At 41.2% G+C, this 21,849-nt stretch overlaps 1 protein-coding gene across 1 annotated transcript in view; it reads left to right on the top strand.

Annotated features, from left to right (window-relative positions):
- The window catches only part of itga10 (integrin, alpha 10), a 55,882-nt gene that overhangs the window by 18,095 nt on the left and 15,938 nt on the right, over positions 1-21,849 (top strand). The window contains exons 7-8 of the mRNA XM_054782946.1: positions 989-1,137; positions 14,487-14,637. Coding sequence (XP_054638921.1) covers positions 989-1,137; positions 14,487-14,637 — 300 coding nt within the window. The remainder of the gene's footprint in view (positions 1-988; positions 1,138-14,486; positions 14,638-21,849) is intronic.

Here is a 21,849-nt window from a genome sequence, read left to right as displayed (position 1 = left end):
TGCAAAAACGCTACTCAAAGATCCTCTACATGACAAGAGTGCTCTATTGTTTTTGAAGACCTATTACAAAAACGCTTGTCAAAGATCCTTTATGTCCTCTATATGACAAGAGCACTCTGCTGTTTTAAAGGACCTACTGCAAAATTGCTAGTCAAAGATTCCCTTTATGTGACCGGAGTGCTCTGCTGTTTTTAGGAGCTACTGCAAAAATCCTTGTCAAAGATCCTCTGTATGACAGGAGTCCATCGCTGTTTTGAAAAACGCTAGTCAAAGATTCTCCAAATGACGGCCGTTGTATGTGACAAGTGCTCTGCTCTTTTCAGGAGCTACAGTATGCATAGCTGCTAGTCTGTATATGACAGGAGCGCCCTGCTGTTTTTTTGAATGTGTTGCAGAAATGATTGCTGCTCCCAAGTTGGGACGTGAACGTGTGTGATGTCATTCATGGCGATGATTATCCCGTTTTTAAAGCTCTGCTTTGGACGCCATACATTTTCCAGGCATATTTGCTCCCCAAAACTGGTTTGAACACAAAAATGTCCAACTTGAGGCTCATTGTAGGTTCCAATGTGTAAGACAAATTGACTGAGCCAAAGCATGCACAAAGTCACACACATCCAAACAAGCGCAATTTGGCAAATTGGACAGCGTGGACTGCTGCCGTGACGTAAAAAGGGGCACGAGGAGGCCAACTTGAGGCCGGGAAGGAATGAAAGGGGGGGGGGAAGGGGGTGAAAGAGAAACAGGCAACGTGGGGTGAAAAGGAAATACCTCTGGTTTCCAAATGAAGTCCAAAATTCCACCAATTCACTGTTTGCTTTAAAGGGAGACTGTTGTGGTTTTCTTTATTATGAGCATATATTCTATCCATTTATCAACCTGCAATGGCTGCTTGACGATTAAGTCTTGGTTTTAGGGTTGGGATTGCACACGTTTATGATGGACAAGCCAAGATAAGGAAAGCGGTTCTGTGTATGTGTTCATTGAGGTGGGGATCCTGCAGTATGGCGAGGTGGCGGTCCACGAGTGGTCCCTGAAAGACTACCAGACCACACAGGAGGTGGTGGAGGCTGCCAAGAACATCAGCCGCCAGGAGGGGCGAGAGACGCGCACCGCATACGCCATCAACATGGCCTGGTAGGCTTTGTCAATGACCTGTTACTTTTGGCTTTTACTGACATTTCCTACTGTTTGCTCCCATATGTTCTTGGTGCAGCTTGTAGTTACGACCAGTCAGTGTCTTTCAACCCTGCCAGGACACGAAATAAATCACACAGCGTGCAGTTGAATCTCTATATTTCAAATGAAACAATGAGTAATGACATTGTGACATGAGAAAACATCGTGTATAATATTGCCGGGGTTTTCCTGCAAGATGAATGTGGTCAGAAAGACAAAAACAGACTTTATTGTTATTAAGCAGGGAACCGTATTTGGTAACTCAAAATTACGGTGGCAGAGAAGTGCAAAACACGTTAACAAAATACAAGACAAATTACAATTACACCAGTCGGAAAGGGAATGTACCATATCCCACAGTTATAGGAAGGAAATAGGAAATTACAATTAGACCACCTGGAAGGGGATTGTACCCCTGTTATACCCTCATTAAAATGTTTGAAGGCCTCCTATAGTACACCTGCTCCTTCCGTCCGGTAAGTACCATTTAACAACTCCAATGAGCGTCCGCATGTGCAACAAAATCGCATAAAGCAGCTCAAGTGTTTGCTACAAAACTGGCAAAACATGATGCCAATGTCCTCCATTATCACCCGCCCCAACTCCTAATGGTCCAAGCCCCTTCTGGGTGCTGTAATTATAATTTGTTTTACTTTTTGTTAACGGGTTTTGCAGTTCTCGGCCACCAGCATCAAACAGAAAAGGAATGTACAAACTCCTTGGATCTGATTGGTCCAAACATTAACGCTTCCTATAAAATACATGCAAGACAGTACCCACAATTACAAAAAAAAAGTTTTGATGAAAAATGAGCAAATTTACAGGGAATGACGCATATGCGGGGGATCCGCTGTATATGTTAATACATGTAAACACATTAATAGACACATTGATTAATTCATGTATTTCAGTCAGTGCCAGAAATGAAGAAATGACTGATAATAACAAATACAATTACTTATGACAAAAGTAGTGGTAGCGGTAAGAGTGAATTTCCTGAAAAAGTAGTGTAATAATATCAAAAAATGCAAGTACAATGAGTGCCTTATAAAGTCTTTAAAGCCGCAGAGAAATCCTAAAAATAAGACATTGGCTAAGGCAGTCATGAAATAAGATATATGCTGACAATGTATTTGCAACATACTCCTTTAATTTGCTCCAGATTTATCATCACGCTCATGAAGTGCAGAAATATGTTGAAGGGGGCGGGGCTTGATGATCCACTAAAGCCAAGTCTAAAGAAACATAACGATATAGGCTGAAACCGCAGTCTTCATATATCCCTTTTTTTCTTTTCAAAAATAAAATTCCTGCTTTATTAAAGTCATACACACATATAGGAGACCCCACTCTGGGACTGGTGTGGGGCCGTCACTAAGACATGCACACACACACACACACACACACACACACACAGAGGTAATTGGGGAGTTCCTGTTTTGTGTTTGGTTTGAAAGGTAAAAGTTGATGATGTTTAAAGGTAGTCAGTGGGAAAAAAAAGGCAGTAAAGTCGAGGAACTGTGGTCCTTGAAACAGCGCCGACAGGACAACACTCAATCTATGTACCTTCTTTTGGGGGGGGTGAGTGGATAAGAAAGATGTGGCCTGTCACCAAAGGTCACCAGGTTAAAATTTCCCTCCATCTACTGATGGCTTCAAATTGTAAAGGCCCCCTATTATACAAAAGTGACTTTTGAATGATGTTCTAACAGTAATATGTGTCCCTAGAGCAGTGCTTCTCAAATAGTGGGGCGGGCCTCCCTGGGGGTGGTGCGATGAACTGTCAGGGGGGGTGTGAGAGGCAGGGAGTACATTCAGTGTTACTGCAGACCTGCCAACATGTGCAAATTTATCATACTCAACATGCAGTTTGACTCTTGAATACGCTTGCATGCTTCACAGCTCTCCATTTTGTTGCATTTTCCTGGTTTCAGTTTCGAGTTCAGTCTTTATAGATAGATAGATGATAAATAGATATTATCAGTTTCTCAATAGTATTTAAAATTCGGGGGGGGGTGACAGAGAACCACTGCGCTGGACCTGTTAATGAGCACCAAATGTGACAAAATCTCCCCCACTTGCTCCACTTTTGGGAGAAGTGGTTGCTTTTAAGAGTATGAGTTTTTCATGAAGGCGTCATGGAGGGGAAAACCTCCTACCTCGTGGATATGATACCACCCTTGACCCGTTCCTACCTAGATGAGACAGCCCCGTGTATACACCCATCACTTTCTAAAAAAAAAAAGGCATCGCTACACATCTTAAAATAAAGCTCCGCCATCTAAGCGTCAGTTAGTTGCAGACGTGGGAGCTTGTTAAAATGTTCGGTTAGGTTTGGTTTGGTATTAGTTTATTTGAACATGAAGGTTCCAATGGAATACATCTCATGAATCATTCTTTCACAGTTCCACATGTCCACATCTATTACAACACTTGTTGTTCACTTCCTGCGTTCCATGTCATGTTTTCTGTGATAATCAGGATAATAATACATAATAGATGACAGTAAGACCAAGTGAGACTACAGATGGTGTCTGGGGGATCTCCTCCCAAATCTGGACCAGGGCATCACTGCGGTACCTGGACGCATGGAGGAGATTCCAGGAGACAGGTCGTTACTCCAGGAGAGCTGGACAGGGCCGTAGAAGGTCCTGCAACCCTCAGCAGGATCGGTATCTGCTCCTTTGTGCAAGGAGGAACAGGATGAGCACTGCCAGAGCCCTACAAAATGACCTCCAGCAGGCCACTAGTGTGAATGTTTCTGACCAAACAATCAGAAACAGGCTCCATGAGGGTGGTCTGAGGGCCCGACGTCCTGTAGTGGGCCCTGTGCTCACTGCCCAGCACCGTAGAGCTCGATTGGCATTTGCCATAGACCACCAGAATTGGCAGCTACACCACTGGTGCCCTGTGCTCTTCCCTGATGAGAGCAAGTTCAACCTGAGCACATGCGACAGACGTGAAAGGGTCTGGAGATGCCGTGGAGAACGTTATGCTGTCTGCAACATCATTCAGCATGACCGGTTTGGTGGTGGGTCAGTGATGGTCTGGGGAGGCATATCCCTGGAAGGACGCACAGACCTCTACAGGTTAGATAACGGCACCCTGACTGCTATTAGGTATCGGGATAAAGTCCTTGGACCCATTGTCAGAAGCTACGCTGGTGCAGTGGGACCTGGGTTCCTCCCGGTCCACGACAATGCCCGACCTCATGTGGCTAGTGTATGCAGGTAGTTCCTGGAGGATGAAGGAATTGATACCATTGACTGGCCCCCACGTTCACCTGACCTAAACCCAATAGAACACCTCCAGGACATTATGTTTCAGTCCATCCAGCGCCGCCAGGTTGCTCCTCAGACTGTCCAGGAGCTCATTGATGCCCTGGTCCAGATCTGGGAGGAGATCCCCCAGGACACCATCCGTAGTCTCATTAGGAGCATGCCCCGACGTTGTCAGGCATGCGTACAAGCACGTGGGGGCCACACAAACTATAGAGAATCGTTTTGAGTTGCTACAATGACATTTTAGCAAAATGGACCAGTCTGCTGCATCATTTTTTCACTTTAATTTTTGGGGTGTCTTTGATTTCCCCCCTCTATAGGGTGACCATTTTCATTTCTATCAATTTATGTGGCATCATTTTGTTACTAATACATCACCCACTTATTATCAGGAAAGATATTCAAGATCATTTTTCCTCCAGTTTAGATCTGATGTGTTTTTGAAGTGTTCCTCTAATTTTTTTGAGCAGTATATATATATATATATATATATATATATATATACATATATGTATATATAAATAAATATGAATAAAGAAACAGAAAAAAAAAATAACGAACCTGACAGAACATTATTGTGATGATCAAGACTCTTCTGCCTTGTATTCAGCAAACATCAACTGCTTGTATTGTTTCTTGAATGTTCTCATCTCTGTACATTGTTTGAGTTCCTTGCTCAATCCGTTCCATAATTTAATTCCACATACAGAAATGCTGTGGGTTTTTAGCGTAGTTCTCGCGTATAAATGTTTTAAGTTTAATTTTCCTCTAAGATCATATTTCTCCTCTCTGATAGAGAAATACTCTATGAGGTTTTTTGGTAACGAGTTGTTATTAACTTTATGTATTATTCCGGCGGTTGTGTACTAAATCTGCAAATTTTAATATCTGTGATTTTAAAAATAAAGGGTTTGTATGTTCTCTATACTTGGCATTATGAATTATCCTCACCCATCTTTTTTGCAGTGCAGTGAGTGAGTGAAGATTGCTTTTGTAATTATTACTTTATATAATTATTGTATAATAATTATTAATTATTGGGTAAGCGCTACCTAGCTTCAATCTAGGTCCCTGATCTCTTGTGGCCATCTTTTCGCTTCTTTGTGTTGGAATCGCACACAAATAGCGTGGTTGGCACGGAGCAAGCAAACAGGAGTCTCTGGCTGCTGGCTCAGCATGGCTGCGGGTGTGGCAGCGCCTGGACAGCTAAGCTGCACCCCCCCCCAGCTGTAAAAACACACACATACAGTACTTGTACATGTATTTCTCCACTCTGTTTTACATTGACTGCATTCATTACCTGACTTCTTCGCCTCAAATCTCACACGGCAAGACGTAGTTGAACTTTAACCTTTACCCAAACCTTGTCCAGATGATGAACTGATGATGAGCCACAAAGCAGAACTAAAACAGAAGCTCTAAAACTCCATTGTGACACTTGCGAGAAGATAGATATGCAGTCATTTGGACGTCCCATGATGTTGGTTATACATGACAGTTGTGGCGCCCCCTATGGGATGTAGTCAAAATGCTTTGGAAGACATGCTAGCATACATCTAATACAAATATCCTCAACCTTTGATCATCATTAGACAAGTGCTCAATGAGTTATGTACAATTCATTCGTAAGTCCCACCCATTTTGTTTGATGGCAGCTATGTTTTTCAACCACTCATGCTCAAATTTTACACACACGTGCTTGTCAGTGCCTTGAAGGTGTTTACCAAATTTCACAAAGTTACAGTTGTTTTTTAGAGCAGCATTGAGCTGTGTGCAAGAAATTTCAAGTCAACGTATGGGGTAAAACGGTGGGGTTTAATAACAGCGCCACCACTTGGGAGAATGAACAGAATAAGAATTTCATTGCATAGTATAACTGCCTGCTTTACTATGCATATGACAATAAAACTCTTGAATCTTGAAACTTGAATGTGGTGTATTTGTCAGAAAAATAATAGTACAGGCAACATAGAAGAAGCTTGTTAAATTGCACGTTTAAAATGTGACATCTAAATCAAAACTTTTCCCACAGACAGAAAATTACAGGTTGTGGGGCCACTTTGATACATTTTGTGCGTTAAAAAAGCTAAATAACGTAGGTCAGTACAGTAAAACCTCAATTTTTGAACGCCCCGGTTTTTGTATGATTCTCTTTTTGACACAAATTTTTTTTGTGTGCGTACACTGTCTCGTTTATTGTTTATTATTTAAATACATATCATTTTTAAAAATAAGAAAGCATTGTTTTTGCATAATTATGTTGTTTTGTTTAATTGCCTTTCGCCAAGCATTTATTCCCAGTGGTCCTTGAACACACCACCAAGACAAAGTAAAAGTTATCTACAGTATAACTTTCTCTGATGATGCCATAAATAGATTTATATTTTCCTGTTCTTCTTTCATGTTAATGCCGATGCTTTGTGTGACTGCATAAAGGTGAGCTTTAATGAAGTTATTATGTGTGTGTTGAGTGCTATTGTTCAGTGTCAAGTGAATTCATGCTAGCACACTGCCTGTCACTCACATCCAAAAACAATGTGATCAACTAACTCCAGGCTCGTACCCATGATTAGTCTGTCATTTTGTGAATTTAATTTGATGTTGTCGGACACTACTTTTCTGAGACTTTTGTTCTGCGCAGTCAGACAGAATGTAATGTGCAGGGCTTCTATTGTGAAAGTCGGAAGTGTGTCGTTAGTAGTCGTCCTTCCTTCATGTTAAGCTTTCACAACCTCAGTGGTAATCTTTAAAAAAACCTTGGGTAGACTGTGCTTGTTTATTTTTATACACAACACATAATAAATAAATAGCATTACATTACGTTATTTGTCATTTATAATTACTTTGCTTGTGAATCTATAATTATTCTCTATAAAATGAATTTTCGGTTAATATTTTTGAGTGTCTGTAACAGATTAATTGGATTTACATGATGTCCTACGAGAAAAATTGCTTCGGCAGACTTTTTGGAAGAAATAACCGTTTTTCTCCATTGGTTTGGCTTAGTTCTTGAAACAGAAATCACATTCTCAAAAGCACAACACCTTACCTCACTTGCAAAAAGCTAATCTCTCTCTCAAAACTGTTCATTTGTGCTTCAAAGCTAGTTTCTTTCTAATATAAATAGTCAGTGCCCCGAAAATGCATTGTCCTTTTGCATTGTATAAGACTTCAAGTCAAAATGTTTGGATGTTTTGTCACTATGGCAGAGGACCACTGAAATATCCCTCATGTCCACCTTTTAGTCTTAGCCCATGGTTACTGTGCTCATTTTTTGTCTAGCTAACAGAATACAATTGTGTAAAAAACTGTAAGAGTAACCTCCAAGGCTTGACATCACACATTGCACTCATACTGCCAAGGAACTGTGCTATTTTTATTCACACACGTAAATAGTCTTACAGTTCAGCACATCATAGCTCACCACCAAAAGCTCATATCGCTCCCAAAACTGTTCACTCATGCTTCAAAGCTTCTTTCCCATATACTTTCCGGTGTACGCTTTGAACCCTGCATCTTATACATGCATGTGGTCGCGGCCTTGTGTCACGACATCTCATGAGCTTCGGAGCAGTCATTTTGCACTTTGTGGTCGGCGCTGATTTGCCTCGGAGCGGGGTTGGCGCTGGGAGTGACAACGAAACAGGGAGAGATACAGGAGATGTGAGTGGCGAGTGAATTGTGGAGTTGTTCGGTTCCGAGAGTGAAGACAAGGACTTTAATGGTTTTAGTTCCCAGGAGGAGCAGGAGGACAGCGATGAATGACTTTTCTGCTAGGCTACTGTTTAACCAGCCGTATTACACTGTTTGTAAAAAGCATTTAAGAATAGATCTTTCTGTGTACTAAATATCTCATGTTACGACAAGGACACCTCCGGCTTATAGAATGCTGCAGCCTACGTATATAGAGTACAGGCCAAAAGTTTGGACACACCGTGTTTTCTTTATTTTCATGACTATTTACATTGTAGATTCTCACTGAAGGCATCAAAATGATGAATGAACTCATGGAATTAAATACTTACCAAAAAGTGTGAAATAACTCTAAATATGTCCTATATTTCAGATTCTTCAAAGTAGCCAGTAGCCTTTGCTTTTTGATAGCGCTGCAAACCCTTGGTGTTCTCTCAGTGAGCTTCAGGAGGTAGTCGCCTGGAATGGTTTTCACTTCACAGGTGTGCCTTGTCAGGGTTATTAGTGGAATTTCTTGCCTTATTAATGGTGTTGGGACCATCAGTTGTGTTGTGTGTGTCCAAACGTTTGGCCTGTGTTGTATGTACAAATCTTTTTTCTCTTTAAATTACAGCAAATTGTCTGTGCCACCAAAATTCAAGATTCCCTCTCAGTTGCTTTGGCTCATTTTCTGAAACAGACCGGACTTTATCAATACTGTCGATTCTTTAAACAAAATAACTTGGATGGTTCAGCACAACACCATGGTTCACTTGCAAAAGCTCATACCTCCCAAAGCTAAATTCCTTTCCCATGTAAATTGTCAGTGCCCGCAAATGCATTGTCCTTTTGGCATTGTGTAAGCAATGTCCACCTCTCAGTCTTGGCGCAGTCCTTCATTGACCGTGGTTACTGTGCTAGTTTTTTTTTGTAACTAACAGAATACAATTGTGTATAAAACAAAAAAAATTGGGCTTTTTCGGTAAAAGTAGCCTCAAAGGTTTGACATCACACATTGCACACATAATGCCAAGGAAATTGTACAATTTTTATTCACACACATAAAGTAACTTCCATAAATCAGCATGAAATAAGAAATAATAAGAAAATGTATACAGCATAACATACTGTAATATAAACACAAAAATTGGAAAATGATATGTCTCCTACAGTGCTGTAAATACTGTAAAACACTTCTTCACTGGTTGATGTCCTCATCCTCCCTATGCTGGACACCCTCCTGGGCGTCCACACACAGCTGTCTGTCTCTTTTCACAGATTCTCATTCACATCACAGCGCAAGTTGTAATTTCACCTGATTGTCAAATAATCAATTTATCCAATGTTTCAAAAGATTTATATACGGTATCCATGTTATTACAGTATATTCTTAGAAAATTTTGGACAATTGAACAGACTGTTGTGTACGTATGTGATGACTTGTACAATGGAATGATGCTGACATGTTTTGGAGAGAACAACCATTCGACCTGAGAATCGACAATCAGTTTACATCAACAAGATCTATTCAAATGGAAATTGTAGGCTAATTGTAGGCTACTTGTACTTAATCATTGTACTTAATCAATCCTGTTGTGAACAATTGCCAAGTGGTTTGGAGGCTTGTCCATGTTGTTTTGGGTATGTATTTTCTGTTTCAAAAAAAGAGCCAAACCAATGGGAAAAAAATCTAAAATAATGAAAACCAATGTGCCACTGTATAAGCTAAGCTATCTGACCAAATCTAATCTTTGTGTTATAAGGGACAAAGCATGATATATAATAATAATATTAACTAATATATCATAATAATGCAACATTTCCTTTAATATATCGTAAGTTGTGGACTTGGTGTTTGTGGCATGTATTTTCTCACAGACAATTCGTACTCTGTCAAACATTTGGAGCATTTCTTGAAACGGTGGCTTTTCAACTGTATTAAAGAGCAGCATTTCTTCTGTCATGACTTTCTGTGAGCGCACGCCATTTTGCACTATTCCGCTTGTATTTACTTTGCCAACCACACATCACAGGGACAAATAGCGACAAGTTATTCCTGAACGAGAAATCTCTGCACGTTTTAATGTCGTCAAATCTTCATGATACAACATCTTGTGACACTCCTACAAATGAGTGTAATAATTTCTAATGTAATAATAATACATCAAATAAATAATAAATTAATTCATATTTTTACATGCCGAGGGCCAATTAAAAATCAGTTGCCTTCCAAAAATGGGCACCCTTAGTCTAAATCTTATTATAGCCAAAGATCCGGTGACAGACACACCATGCTGCCTTTTTCAAACAGTTTGTGTCATCTATTTCCTGCATGGATTTGCAGTGCAGTAATCCATCCGACAGGTTGGGCTAAGAGGAGTTGATGTAAAATAACTTCTCAAGTAGGATATTAAACATCAGCTGGATTTAGAAGAGAGCACTTAACCGCAAACACTCAATTCTCTTCACGTCTACCATCACACTAAAAAGTCTATTTTGACACTCCCTTCCCACACACAAATAAAGAAATAATAAAAAATGGTCACTTTTGAGTGCATCTTAGATGACAAAAGTGAAGAATCAACATCAGACACATGAGTCATTTCCCTTAGCTCCACCCGTCTGAGATGCGCCATGTGTCATTACCACACAAGTGCAACTCTATAAAAGCCTCTTGTAAATAACTTGGCGGCCTCCAAATTAGCCCCGCGCACTATTTGCTCATCTGTCGCCTCCCCTTCCCCCAGCCCTCTTTTTTTTTTAATTTTATTTTGATGCTCTCTTGTGTTGCACGTCATATTTTCCTTTCTCCTCATCCATTCTCCCTCTTCCACTGTGTTTTGTTTTACTTTAGCAGAGGACCACTTGCACTTTTCACTCATAAAATGTGGTCACACTTGACTGTATTATATTTCTGTACAGGCTTTTATTAGGGCCTCTTGAAACTGCAATGTACAGTGGAACCCTGTCAGGAAAATATGGTTTATTACTGCGCTCATAAAATGTCTTGTGTCCATTATTGCGTTTGATTAGACTAATATTAGTACACATTAATGTCACGCTGACACTGGCACTGCTATGATTATTAAGAGGCTGGAGGCCTTGTCTCCAAAACACCTGATTCAAATGGCCTTGGGTGTCTAGGCATGTGAGTCTGCCCTTCATCGCCTCTGTTCCTCACAGGAGGATGAGATCAAAGCCTCCCCTCGCATACGCGGTTATCTGTCTCCTTGCATGCAAGTTTTATTGAATTGTACCTCTAATTACTCTCCAAGTACTTTTCCCGTCTGTTGTCTATCTTGGAGCTCGCAACAAATTTTCAAACAAACCAGTTTATGTCAACAAGCCGTTTATGTCGACCAACTCATCGAGTCCTGTCGTGTTCTTCTTATTACAAAAAAATATTATTACTATTTTACTGTGAATTATTATTACTATTATTATTGTTACTATTTTTTGACTAATAATATGCCGTATTCAACCACAAAACAGCATGATTTATTAATTAATATATATTTTTGAAAAACCACAATAGAGTGAAGCTGCAAAATTGGAAACAAGAAGTGGCAAGGGACGACTGAATTACACTTGGCTGAAATCCGACAAGAAGTCGGCCATTTTTATCTGAAGCCGCCATTTTGAGAGAGTTCCATGGGTCGGTCTTTAACAAACTCCTCATAAACGAGCCCAACTGGGAATCAGAGACGCTACCCAGATGACTGATGAAAAATTACAAAGGATTTTAGGCTGTGCCAAAAAATTAAGGTGGAAGAAGACTCAGATACACGAAACTCAAATAACTCCGCTCGGGAAGACACCCTGACAAAATCCCAACGTCACTTCCTCGTCCTTCCTAGTGGCGACAGGAAGTGCCCCTAAATGACACACCTCATACATCAACCCACTCCTCTGAGCGAGATGCCCTGATTTGTTTTTTTACAACTGACGATACTTGCATCAACTTGCAAGAACCCCCGAGATGCGTGGGGGTGCGAGGGCACGTTCATCGCTGTTGCACTCAGCTTTTATTTTTCCAACCTTTTTTCTGACCGGCCCTTCCTCCTCCTCCCTCCTTTACTGCTTTTTGTCTCTGCTGTTCCAGCCTCTCATCTTGCTTATTCTTCTCTTTTTCCTGCATCTCCTCATCATGTCCGCACCCTGTGTAATTTGCAGACTGCGCGGGGGGAAGAGCAAAACGGTTGTTTTTAACTTGGAGTTTTGTGTGGGTGACCACAATGTTAAATTTAGCCAAGGGCTGGAGCGAGGCCTGAAAATGACTGAGTTCACTTGCAGTCACTACGTTTCCCGCTCTGCTCTATGCGTGTGTGTGTGTGTGTGTGTGTGTGTGTGTATGCGTGTGTGTGCTGGTCTAAGCCTAACGCAGGTCCTACCGAGAGCAGGTTTCATGCAGACAAACAGGGTGCGGCTGTTGGTCAGTCACTGCGTGTTGGTGGTGTACGCTTCCTCTCCTTCATGGCACCATTTGAAAGGAATGCACAGATGCGGCTGCTGTATGCCATGACACACACACACACACTCACACACACACACACGCACACACATAATCATCATCATCATCATCAAAAAGGGTAAAAAGAAGGAGGTCATTTTAGAAACGTCGTCACTAAGAAACTATGTCCCCACAATAAAGGTGGAATCTCAAGGGTTGTGCCACACAAGTGTCGAAACCATGTAGGCCTTTACACACACGCCCACACACGCGCACACACACACACATTCATAGTTTTGTCAAAAACTGTGCCACACAAATCTTGAAAGAAAACACACACACACACACATTTCTATTGTGGACAATCCAAAACGTCTTCACAAGCAAAGGTGGGCTCTGAAGGGTTGTGCCACACACACACACACACAGTCTAATGGGGTGAGAGAAGCTCATTCTCAAACCTATGTTGTTGCACGGCCCAGCCAAAATGTCCTCACAAAGACACATCCCCACTATAAGAGATGTCGAGCGTTACCAAGCCAACATAGAAAGACAAGCATGTGCACACACTAGGGTGTCACGACATGTAAACGTGATGAGATTTCTCGTTCAGAAATAAACAGTCTTGCGATACTAAAGAAGTTAATGAATTACACCATAAATTAAAATGATGACCATTTTGCCGGCCTCCATAGTATATTGCCAGGTGTGTGCGTGGCTGTTTTCCTCTTCTCTCGCCTCTCACCGAAAAGTGTTGGCAAGAAAAAGGAAACGCAACGAACTTTCCCCACCGAAAACATAACCACCGACCCGAAACTACACGCGTAGATGCAGAGCCTTCGTCCCGACAGTCAGCACTCACTGAGACGTTTGGTCGACAAGATAAATAACGGGACAGCGCAAAATGGTGTGCGTTCACAGAAAGTGTACTTTGCTACATTGCAAAACAAATGCTACTCTTACAGTTGAAAAGCCAGCATTTTCTTTGACAGACACTACGAATTGCCTGTGAGAAAAAAAACAGCACATGTTACAAATGCCGATTCTACAGCTTCTACAACTTCTACAACCGTGAAAGGAAATATTGCATTATTATGACATACAGTGATCCCTTGTTTAGAGCACTTAATTGGTTCCAGACCCAACCGCAATAAATTAACTTATATAAAATTCAATGTTATAAATGGAATATTTTCGTAGTTAGAACATCGAAAAACCTGTTTATGACTTTCTAAATACAGTTTTTTGAACATTATTAACGCTAAACATGAAATAACACCCGTATAGTCACATTTACACTCCTATTATTCTTTGTTTACAACACATTGCTCAACTCTTTTGCTGCAGGGACTCAAGACGGCTGCTAGCTTGCCGCTAGTTAGTGAGCTAGTAAGCTAACAAGCAATGAAGCTAATCACTTAGCCTCAAAATTATTTGTTCTGCACTTAAAGGAAAAGTGCACTTTTTTTGGAATTTTTCCCATCATCCACAATCCATATGTGAGACATGAACACACACCTTTCTCTTTTCTGTGCGTACACCTACAGTATATCACCTTGGAAAAACGCTATTAAAACACCTCCAAAAACCTCCACCAAGGTTTTATGGTTTTATATCCATGCTGTGACCTTGTAGTAACAAGTACATTCATGATAACATGCAACACTTACAGTATTTTGGTCATTTTAAGCATTGGTGTAACTTCCTTCCTGGGTGCATCGATTTCACATAGCAACATAAAAACCAAGGCTACACCGAGCATAAACTTTTTCAAACTGCTATAGAAGGTGTTTATGTCATATTATTAAGAACCACATCCCAGCACGCTCCCATACGTCTTTCTTTCCCCCTCAAGCGCCCTTTACTCCTGGACTGGTTCTCTTGTTGTCTCTATTTGTTTGCAGCACAGAGGCATTCAGCGCCGAGCGAGGAGCGAGGGAGGGAGCCACCAAGGTGATGATCGTGGTGACGGACGGAGAGTCGCATGACGGCGAGGAGCTGCCCGACGCTCTGCTGGAGTGCGAGAGCAGAAACATCACCAGATATGCCATCGCTGTGAGTTCCTGTACTCATTCATTTTCTACATCATTTAATTTCTTATCATGCACTCTACTCACTACTGACACTCTTTCACTGGCAAAAACAGGTACTAGGAGATAGTATTTTTGGACCTGATCAGCTGGGGTTCCAAACATGCAGAGTCAATACCTTACTACTGCTTCTCTCATTGGTCAAGCAGTTGGTCAAGCCTCTGTAACATTTAAGGATACACAATTAGAAGTGGCCCCAGCCCCCAATGTTTGCCCCTCCTGCTAGTAATTAGGGATAACTTCCACTCTTGCTTAATCGCGAACATGCAGCAAAGTTGGTCAAATTTCTTTGACGGTGTTGTTCCTGGTCACATCGTACTGTATGTTTGCACTACCACAGGTGCTCCATAGGTCAAAAAATGTCAAAGAGGTAACAATCTTAACCCTAAACCCCACAGTCATGGACAGAAGTTTTCAAAAATGGCACAAATATTCGGGGCTATTCACACGGAAACGTTTTCAGGTCAAAATGGTGAAGTATATTATGGTTTCAGCCTGTCATCCGCACGGAAACGGTGTTCTGGGTGCCCTGAAACAGTATTTTTTGAAAGCAGCTTCCAGAGTGGGGAATCTGAAACCGCCAGCTTGTCGTTTTCGTGTAGACAGCCGAAACACTGTTTTTCAGAAACGACCAGAAGTGAGCTTTGACGACAAGCCAACATAGACAACAAGACAACATATTATCTGAATATTTCGACGGACAAGACTCACTCAAGTACACAATCTCTTGATATTTTGTTGTCTTATTCTCCAAAATGACTGTTAGAAGTAATTCCACTTCGTCCTAAGTCTAGATGAGCCTTGGAAACCGGAAGACAACAGACTTTTGAGCATGCGTTCTTTCTTCCTTTATAGTTTGGTATGTCACATGGTTCCGTTTGTGTGTCTGTTTACATTTCAACCAGTGATCAGTTCCCTTCTGGATGCAACTATTAGCAGCTGACATCATGTTCTGGTTAACATAGGTGAGAGTATTGACAAGGACAAAGGATGAAGATGACTGTGTCATCCCAACAGCTTTAAAAAAGGTGGTGGTTGAAATCTTTGTTTTTCCTGTGTTAACTATGGTTGCCTGCAAGGACACACGTGCAGCCGTCATTGCTTTGCACAAAGAGGGCTTCACAGGCAAGGATATTGCTGCTAGAGGTTCAGTTGCTGAGAAGAAGGCTTCAGGGCAGTCAACCTTCATAGACAGTCAAGTAAGCGTCTGGACTGTCTACGAAGGTTGACTTAGCTGCGGGATCGGGGCACCACCAGTGCAATGCTCGGCCAGGAATGGTGAGTGCATCTGCATGCACAGTGAGGCAAAGAGTTTTGGAAGATGGCCTGGTGTCAAGAAGAGCACACGTAAGCCACTTTTCTCCAGGACTACATCAGGTACTCTGCAAAAGATACAGGTATTGGACTCCTGAAGACTGGAGTAAAACCATTTTCTCTTATGAATCCCCTATCTGATTGTTTAAGGCAGGGGTGTCAAACTCGTGCCATGGAGGGCCGAGACACTGCAGGTTTTCTTTCCAGCCGGTCACTAAAGCAGGTGATTTTAATGATCAACACCTTCAGTTTGAGGGAAGGAGCTCATCACTTAAATCACCTGCTGAAGAAACTGGTTGGAGAGAAAACCTGCAGCGTCTCGGCCCTCCATGGCACGAGTTTGACACATGTGGTTAGGGCATCCAGACAAAAGCATGTCTGGAGAAGAAAAGGTGAGCGCTACCATCAGTCCTGTGTCATACCAACAGTAAAGCATCCTGAAATCATTCATGTGTGGGGTTGCATCCCAGCCAAGGCAGTGGGCTCACAAATAAAGCATGGTACCAAAACATCCTCAGAGAGCAACTTCTCCAAACCATCCAAGAACAGTTTAGTAACAAATAGTGCCTTTTAACTAAGTGGCTTGGGGAACAACGTAGTAACATAGTCACATTGAAGCATAGGGCTGGGCATCGAGTCTCCAGCATCGATGAGAACCGGGACTAACATTCTGATTTATTTGGATTACTTGTTTCGATGCCCACTTCGCCGATCGAAAGAAATAGCCTTGCACACCAACGAAGAAGAACTCGACAAGCACCAGCGAAGAAGAAGCGGCTAAAAAGTTTGGGTTAAGTTAATAAAAAAGACCGGTCGGCTCAGTAACATTTGCAACACAATTATATCATGCAAAGGAGGGTGCACAACCAACGTGATTAATGTTCACACATTCATGGTGTAAAGATAACAGAGTACGTCATCTTGCGTCGAACTTACTCAAAGCAATCGAATCAGGGAAGTCAAACAATAAATGACGTCTGTCTCATGTCAGTGTAACACAGGGTTTCAGGGTGCTAGCTGATGTGGAAGTTAAAGTAAATAAAGGACAGGAAATCTGGGTAGTGCTGGGGATGCTTCGATCGATCGGCCACCGATCAGTATCGCCCGATTTCCGTGAAAAATCACGTGATCGACGTATGCCGATAAATCCCTTTCAACGCTGATCACAAAAGCCGATCACCTGTTGCTCATATACTATTGCAGCCCGCAGCAATACATGCGTACAGTGTAGTGTCTTGCCCTAACTAACATCTTGGGCATCATGCTCCTCCCACTTTCCTTCACAAAAACAAAAACATTATGTCTGTTGTTTGGAACTTAACTACTAACACATGCCATCTTGCGGGGGTAGCACGTTAAAAAGCTTTAATACGGCACTTGAGGCTCATGGTGTGTGATCATCAGTCAAACGGCAGCTAACGCAGCCATGTGGGTACTCGCCCGTATGGGTGTGACAGTCAGAAGGCTAAGCTAATAACCCCAAAACATAATTTAATTAATCAAACAAGATAAGCCTTTCTCAGCGGTGGAAGACACCGTGTTCGCCGAGTGCTCACCTGGAAGTCCTGCTAGAGCTCCACCAATGTACTCTCACATCCAAAGTCTCCTTAAAGAAGGCATCTCATCCCCTGTAAGCTTTACAAGTGATATATGTTATCTTCAAAAACAAAGTCATGTTTTTGTCTAAATTAAGGTGATTTTATGGTTCTTTTGTTTCATATCATATGACCAAAAGCACTTATCATACATAAATTGAAAAATGTATAATTAATCCATGTGATCTGTATCAGTTGATTTCAGTCCTGGATTATCGGTATCGGAATCGGCAGCATAAAACCCTGATCAGAGCATCCTGGTTAGCGCCCTCATTTAAACCTTGCAAACTTTTATGACCCTGCTTCTTAAAAGCATTGGAATCGAGAATCGTTAGGAACCAGAGTCAAAACGAGGAATCGGAACCGGAATTCAAATTTAAACGATGCCCAACCCTACTGAAGCAGCAAATTTTGTGTAAACCAATACTTGTGTCATTCTCAAAACTTTTGGCCACAACTGTAGATCCCTAGGTCCCTAGGTCTGAGTGGCATACTAGGGGCTGAAGAGGAAGTAGGGCACCTAATGAGACATAGGTCATAATCCATCATACACTAGATGAGTTGGTCCACGTAGACGGGTTGTCGGCATGAACGGTTCCACTGTACATTCTCTGATGGGAGGTTCACTGTTCTATGGTTTGAAAAGCCCTGACCTAGTGGGAATCTTGTGTGTGTGTGTGTGTGTGTGTGTGTGTGTGTGTCTGTGCAGCATCTCTGACATTCCTTAAACGCGACTACACACACACCCTCAAGTAATCACACAATACCACTACCGCTGACCCCAAAATAGCATCTTCAAATTGCCAAATGAGCCCCTTTGCTTTTACTGAAATAACCAGTGGAGACATCAGCTCTGCTTGTCCAGCTCCGCCCCGACAGAAGTGCACAGACGCTCGCTCGTCGGCGAGCACTACACAAACTCCTCCCGTGACCACAGGAAGGCAGTGCAAACTTCGGGCTGCGACCACGCCAACAACATGCAGGAGTCATGGCAGAAAGTGTCAGTCCACATGAAGAATGGCTGCCACAGAGTCATTTACTGTTACACGAGCCACAGAGCGGATCATTTCCTTTTGGTAATGACACTCTTCATACGCCATCTTTTCATATACATACTTTTAAGTGGAGCACCAGTGGTTCTCTTCAGCCTCATTGAAGACGTTTTCACCAATGAATGGCAACACTGGTGATCCACCAGATGGCGCTGTTTTACCTATCACGCATTTTAGGTTTAATACAGAGTAGTGGTATTAATGTGGTTTTCTAAACCTGACTCGGGAGAAGCGGTATAGAAAATGGATGGATGGATGGACTCGGGATTCTTATATTTATTGAGTTTTGGGTCGTATAAATCAGTGGTCCCAACCTTTTTTGACCCACAGACCGGCTTGTGTTCCCACAAATGTCCCGCGTACCAGGGGGAGTTCGTACATTATAGCGATATAATTTATCTTATTTATTATGTATTGTGTAAAACTAAGACATGAACAACGTAAATTAAAAGCACAAAATGAATGCCGACCCACCATCCACCAGTACAAGCCTGGAGTTTGTTTTTCAGAGAGATTATTACATGGCTGTTTGACATGTGTGGTAAAAGGCAGTGTGTTAGCATGAATTAACTTGAGACAAATATGCACATGAGCACTCAATAAGTCAGCAAAACTTACCTTTATGCATTCCCACATAGTATCAGCATTTGAGACCAAATAGAGTGAAAGAAAAATGGTAAAAATACAGAATAGCAGTCTATCTATCTATATAGCATGTGCAGCATGAGAGAAAGTTAGCACGCGTACGATGGTGCGTTCAGAGACCCTCGAACAAAGTGGGACGGGTCGTCGCTTGCAACAAACAACATATACTATGGGATTTGTAACTGTATATTATTTTTTAAATAAAATAATGGCCCTTATTTCCGAAATTGATGTGCATTTACATAAAATTAGATGTAGTTATTTACAAGTGTTTTTTTTTTTTATTCATCATTGCACCTGAAAGCTTCCCAAGGTCTGGTTCGGCCCCACCCATGGACCGGTACTGGGCCGTGGCCCGGTGGCTGGGCACCCCTGGTATAAATGATTACACTCCTTGATTACACTCCTAGCAACAAGTGACATTTACCAGCAAAAAGAATCAGAGGAGTCCTGCTGTTTGGTAGATAATAAAAAAAAAAGTTAATAAAATCAAATAATAAAATCACTTTTTCACACAGGGCGGTTTGGAATTTTTTTCTCCCTTAATAATAATTTAAAAAACCCTGCATTTTGTGTTCAGTTGTGTTGTCATTGACTAACATTTAAATTAGTTTGATGATCTGTAACTTTTAAGTGGGACAAACATGCAAAAACAAACATACAAACAACACTTTTTCACACCACTGTAAATGATTGCACTCCATGAGTTCTGCCTAGCAACAAGTGGTATTACCAGGGGAAAAAAAATCTGAGCAGTTCTGCTGTTTGTTCAAAAATTAAATTTTATGATGAGAATTAGCAGAGAGGCCACACATGTTGGCCACACAGTCAGGAGGTCGGGAGGACCTGGGTTCAAATCCCTGCTTGGGCATCTACTGTATGTGTAGAGTTTGCATGTTCTCCCATGCATGGGTTTTTCCTCCCACATTCCAAAAACATGCACGTTAGGTTAACTGGCAACTCTAAATTGTCCATAGGTATGAATGTGAGTGTGAATGGTTGTTTGTCTGTATGTGCCCAGCCAATGCTGGCGACCAGTCCAGTGTGTACACCGCTCTCTTCCGAAGTCAGCTCGGATAGGCTCCAGCATACCCTCATGACCCTCGTGAGGACAAGCAGCATAGAAAATAGATGAATGGAATATGCAGACGGGCAATAAAAAAATGAGCTGTGAGCCACAAATGGACATACTCTGGACACCACTGCCTGAACACTACATCTTGTGTCATTTCAAAAATACCCATTAAACACACAAAAATTCACTTGAAGTCGAGACCTTTCCAGGCTATGAACGATTATGCACATAATACAGCAGCTCATTTATGATACATACTAAACAGTTGGCTGAAGAAAGCATGACAAAGTATAAAAGTGTGTCCTGCAAGTTCATGCACATAAGTCCTAAGTATAGGATGTCCTTATGTTACACACTACACATTTTATCCTCCCTTTGAAAACACAAGATTTCCTTAGTTTGCTTTGGTTGTGGTTTCCCCTATGGAACTTTCATATTCAAGCCAATGCAGTTGGATCACTTTCTAAGCATATATAGTACACGTCATCCTTTGCCTTTTGCTTGTGGCTCCTCATTTATGCATCTCTGGAGGCGTCTCTTTTCTCTCTGAATTCATTGCTTTTTTGACTGATCTTACCCGTCACTCTATGCCAGGGGTGTCCAAAAGTTTTCCAGCGAGGGCCACAGAGTGAAAAATGAAAGGATGCAAGAGCCACTTTGATATTTTGAATAAAGATATGCTAAGAAGTTATATATATTTCATGAAAAAAACTACATCTCAGCTTTGTGATGTAAATGAAAAAGCCTATTTTTAGTACAAACTTCAGTCTTTGCTCTTTTTTCCCAGTTTTGCTTTGTTTGTTTTTTTCAAAAATATTTAAACTTTCTTCTGAAATAAATTTCATACATTTGCATTTCATAATCTTATGACTTTAGTCCCATATTACTTTTTTCGGAACCTAATTTTCAAAAAATCTAACTTTATGTTGTTGTGTTTGTTTCTCAGAATATTACGACTTCTAAAAAAAAATACATATGTTGTTCTTTAATATTTGAACTCTATACTATTAAAATTACTATTTTTTTCATATTATGAGGTTATTCTCCTAAAATTGCACCTTTTTTTGAGAATAGGACTTTTTTCTCTTAATATTTTGACATAAATACAGCTGTTTCTTCCATTTCTGCTCTTGTCTTTTTATTTCAACTTTCATCTGGTAAAATTTCATCTTTCACATAATATTTATACTTTATACTTGTGATATTATAACTTTTTCCGCAACCAAATTTTTCAAAAATGACAATTTGTTGTTTCAGTTAGAGCATAGACAACCTGTTCATAACCTTCTAAGGTTTTTAACGTTATGAGAGCCCTGTAGACATTAAACAACACCCCTATAGTTATCTTTATACTCTTATTACCCGATATAGTAGACATGATAAACAAAAATAAGACATAATAACGCATCGTTAGCATTGGGAAAGTTCCTTGTTGTTGTATCTCCAACGCAATGTGGGTCGATCGCATGGCATTAAAAAAAAAAACAGATTGACAT

The sequence above is a fragment of the Dunckerocampus dactyliophorus genome, chromosome 7 (assembly GCF_027744805.1).
Source record: "Dunckerocampus dactyliophorus isolate RoL2022-P2 chromosome 7, RoL_Ddac_1.1, whole genome shotgun sequence".
NCBI classification, from domain to species: domain Eukaryota; kingdom Metazoa; phylum Chordata; class Actinopteri; order Syngnathiformes; family Syngnathidae; genus Dunckerocampus; species Dunckerocampus dactyliophorus.
The sequence above is the reverse complement of the archived record's forward strand: the minus strand, read 5'-3'. Positions and strand labels throughout refer to the sequence as shown.